The sequence below is a fragment of the Monodelphis domestica genome, chromosome 3 (genome assembly GCF_027887165.1).
Source record: "Monodelphis domestica isolate mMonDom1 chromosome 3, mMonDom1.pri, whole genome shotgun sequence".
NCBI classification, from domain to species: Eukaryota; Metazoa; Chordata; class Mammalia; order Didelphimorphia; family Didelphidae; genus Monodelphis; species Monodelphis domestica.
In genome coordinates this window covers 8,451,652-8,456,312 of record NC_077229.1, presented here as the reverse complement: position 1 = coordinate 8,456,312, position 4,661 = coordinate 8,451,652, and the positions used below count along the sequence as shown (strand labels likewise).

Sequence of the window (4,661 nt, the reverse complement as noted above, 5' to 3'; positions counted from 1 at the left end):
CGTTAAAAATTGAAGACACTTATGACTGCCTCTTAGACACTGGCGCTTCTAGATCAGTGTTGAGTAAACCAGATTCTAAGTGCAGTTCTAATGGCTCCCTAAATGTAGTAAATGTATCTGGAGCATTTCTGAAGGTCCAACAGCTTTCCTCTCAAATGGTGTCTATGAAACCTCTTATCAGTAGAACATTCTTTCCTTCTAATGCCTAGCTCCCCTATAAATTTAAGGAGGGAACCCTTTATGTAAACTTAGTGACAACATGCTCTCAATACATTGCTATGACAACAGAATTGCTTGAGGAATATTTGAATTTGTTCTGTGTACTTCCTTTAGACAGGAGGTAGACAAACCTCCCACCTTTGAAATACCAGGTGATATACCTGAATCTCTCTGAGCCACATCTTCCTCTGTAGGCTGACTCAAATCAGCTATTCCTGTGCAAATAAAAAGGTGGCCTACCTCCTTTCATCCCTCAGTATCCCCTATTAAAAGAGGTAATTAATGGAAATACACCAGTTAGATTTTTAACTGAAAAATAATTTTATGTGAATCTGAACATATCTATCTTAACTGTTAACAATTCAAAATTAGATGTAAATGAAAAACCTATTAATTTGAAGAAAACTTAAGGATTGTAAGATAACCAAGACACCCAGAGGTTTTAAATCCATCCACAATTATCTCCTGTATTACCAGCACTGCCTCACATTTTACAGTAGTGGGTTTATATTTAGCATTTTTTCCAATAACCATTCATAAAGATTACAGAAACATTTGCCTTCACCTGGAAATGTCCCAAAGGAATGTGGTGTCATTTTCCCTTAGGATGTTTTGAAAGTCCCACTTAGTTTTCCCATATTTAACATATTTCAAAAATATTGAATTTAAAGTGAGTCACTCGATACATTCTGTAGATTTAGTCTTGGCCTTGTCAAATGCTAAAGCATGCCAAGAAAATGACAAACATATTTTGGACCTATATAAGGGCACACAAGATCTCAAATGCAAAAGATAAGTGGTGTCTCCCCAAAGTGGAGTATTTAGGCTTCAACTACTGGTGCCAATTCAATTCCCCCTGAGCTCACTGAAAATATTAAAAAATTAAGCACACCTTCCACTAAGAAACAATGTAGGGCAATTCTTGGAGCAAAAGGCTTTTATATACAGTGGATTCCTATCTATGGGGAAATTACTAAACCTCTTATAGCACTGAGAAAAAAAGTCAGTCACTAAATCACTTAGTTTAGAAATGGAACATGTCAGCTATTTCTGAATTGAAACAGGCTATCCTGTTTGCCCATGCTCAAGGCATCACAGATAACAAAGAAGCATTTACTTCATTTGAATAAGAGAGGGATCCCTATATACTACTGCTGCCTTTTTCCTGCTGCCATTTTATCCTCACTCAATGGTTTCCATCACATAATTCTTGGCTCTGAGTCAAGTCCAGGCTCATGTCAGGTATGTTGCCCCCAAAAGGGGAAGTTTATATGAACATCTTTTCATGTAGCTTGTATTCCTAAGGTTCCTCCACAATGTGGATTCTCTGATGTGCAGCAAGATAGAAGCTTTGGCTGAATGCTTTTCCACACTTCTTGCATTCATGAGGTTTCTCCCCAGTGTGGAACCTCTGATGTGCAGCAAGTTTGGTGATGTAACTGAATGTCTCTCCACACTGCTTGCATTCATAGGATTTCTCCCCAGTGTAGATTCTCTGATGTATAGCAAGAATAGAACTCTGATGGAATGTCTTTACACACTTCTTGCATTCATAGATGGTTTCTCGTGTATGTTCTCTGATGTTTAGAAATATTGGGTTTCTCACATTCATTAGGCTTCTCCCCAGTGTGGATCATCTGATGTGTAGCAAGTTAGGGGGTATAATTGAATGTCTTTCCACACTGCTAGCATTCATAGGGTTTTTCCCCAGTGTGGATCCTCTGATGAACAGTAAAAGCAGAACTCTGCCTGAATGTCTTTTCCACACTGTTTGCATTTTAAAAGTTTCTCCCCTGTGTGGGTTCTCTGATGTTTAGAAAGAGTGGATTTTTCTGTAAATGTCTTTCCACACTTTTTACATTCATAAGGCTTCTCCCCAGTGTGGATTCTCTGATGTATAGCAAGACTGGAGCTGAAACTGAATGTCTTTCCACACTGTATGCATTCATAAGGCTTCTCCCCAGTGTGGATTCTTTGATGTATAGCAAGACTGGAGCTGAAACTGAATGTCTTTCCACACTGCTTGCACTCATAAGGCTTCTCCCCAGTGTGGATTCTCTGATGTATAGCAAGACTGGAGCTCAAACGGAATGTCTTTCTGCATTGCATGCATTCATAAGGCTTCTCCCCAGTGTGGATTCTCTGATGTGCAGCAAGTTTGGGGGTACAACTGAATGTCTTTCCACACTGCTTGCATTGATGGGGTTTCTCCCCAGTGTGGATTCTCTGATGTATAGCAAGACCAGAGCTAAAACTGAATGTCTTTCCACACTGCATGCATTCATAAGGTTTGTCCCCAGTGTGAATCCTCTGATGTCCAGCAAGACTGGAGAAATATCCGAATGTCTTTCCACACTGCTTGCATTCAAAAGGTTTCTCCCCAGTGTGGATTATCTGATGTCTAGCAAGACTAGAGCTGAAACTGAATGTCTTTCTGCATTGCATGCATTCATAGGGTTTCTCCCCAGTGTGGATCCTCTGATGTCCAGCAAGACTAGAGATATATCTGAATGTCTTTCCACATTGCTTGCATTCATAAAGTTTCTCCCCAATGTGGATTCTCTGGTGTCTAGCAAGACTGGAGCTGAAACTGAATGTCTTTCCACATTGCATGCATTCATAAGGCTTCTCCCCAGTGTGGATTCTCTGATGTGCAGCAAGTTTGGTGGTACAACTGAATGTCTCTACACATTGTTTGCATTCATAAAGTTTCTCCCCAGTGTGGGTTCTCTGATGTTTCGAAAGATTGGATTTGTCTGTGAATGTCTTTCCACACTTCTTGCATTCATAAGGCTTCTCCCCAGTGTGGATTCTTCGATGTATAGCAAGACTGGAGCTCTGACGGAATGTCTTTTCACACTGCTTGCATTCATAGGGTTTCTCCCCAGTGTGGATCCTCTGATGACTAGCAAGAGCAGAGCTCTGACAGAATGTCTTTCCACACTGCTTGCATTCATAAGGTTTCTCCCCAGTGTGGGTCCTCTGATGTCCATCAAGACTGGAGATGTATCTGAATGGCTTTCCACATTGCTTGCATTCATAAGGTTTCTCCACAGTGTGGATCCTCTCATGAACAACAAGAGCAAAGCTCTGACTGAACTTCTTTCCACACTGCTTGAGTTCATAAGGTTTCTCCCCAGGATGGATCCTCTGATTTCCAGCAAGACTGGGCCTGTGAATAAAAGTCTTTCCACATTGATTGCTTTCACTAGATTTTTCATTGGTGTGCAGTCTTTGATGTTCAATATGAGATGAATTTGAAGGCTGAACACTGAATTCTTTGAAAGAAAAGTTATTCGGATCATTGCTCATGAATCTTTGTAGGTCCATTTCTTCCACAGGAAAGCTCATCTTTGGTGGATTCGCCTTCATTTCAGGTCTGATCTCTCCTTCTAAAATAAACAGTAAAACAAATATATTGATATATGCAAATCTATAACTCAATCTCTTTTCTTCAACTGTCAGAACATAAACCACTTTATATGCTATTTCCTCAGTTAAAAAAAAGTATTCCAAATTCAATGGGCACAATCCATCCTTTGAAAATGCCATTACCTCAAACCTAAAGAACAATTTAAATTACAAAGAACCTCTCATATGATCTCATTGGCTCTCTCAACAAATTTGAGATTTTAGACAGGCTAGCTTTATTACATTCTTAACTCAGACCATGACTTCAGAAAGGCTAGATGAGTGACTTGACCTGAAATCATGGCACCTGAGACCAAATCCTGTGTCTGAGCATGCTCTGTCCATAGTACTAGACTGTTCACTTCCAATCTTTTTGCTTCCATTCTCATTGTCTATACATTCAATCCTCTCTTCATAGGTATGACACCACTAGGTAAATGTAGACTAAATATATCTATTATTTCATCATTTAGCTTCTCTGTAAGCATTATGTAATTCCCTTTGTGATTGCTATCTTATTTTTTGTTCCAGTATCTGAAATCAGATGAAGAATTCGGCACTTTTTGCATTTATTCAAGGCATAAAAGATTTTGTACTGTTCTCTACTACTTGAGAGTAGTCATTACTTTTATTTAAGTGCCTCTTTACACTAAAATAAAATCCTTCTACTAAATACAACTTAAAAAACATGGCATTTCTCAAGTTTAAAAATATGTCTAATATAGTAAATTGAGTCCATGATCTTTTTATAAAGAAATGGGCAAGAAAGTTTGTACAATTCCCTTCCTATTTCCCAACTTATAGATAAAACATGTTTTAATGATATTCTTCTTATATTTCCAATACAGGTGGTGGTACATTCTCATTGAACCTCAGAAACTTGCTATAACTTTTAACTCTGGGCAAGTCACAGGAGCTCTGTTGGTCTCAGGCTCCTCAGCAGTAACATGGAATTATTTAAAAATATCAAGTGACTCCTCAGGTTCTATTTATAAAGTGTATGACAAATATTAGGGGAAATGTGAATAACT

At 38.7% G+C, this 4,661-nt stretch overlaps 1 protein-coding gene across 1 annotated transcript; it reads right to left on the bottom strand.

The window, feature by feature from the left end:
- Positions 1-531: 531 nt before the first annotated feature.
- LOC130458163 (zinc finger protein 345-like) lies at positions 532-4,205 on the bottom strand. Its single transcript, XM_056821278.1, has one exon. The coding sequence runs from the start codon at positions 3,769-3,771 to the stop codon at positions 1,912-1,914; it is 1,860 nt and encodes a 619-aa protein (XP_056677256.1). The 5' UTR covers positions 3,772-4,205; the 3' UTR covers positions 532-1,911.
- Between the last annotated feature and the right edge of the window lie 456 nt (positions 4,206-4,661).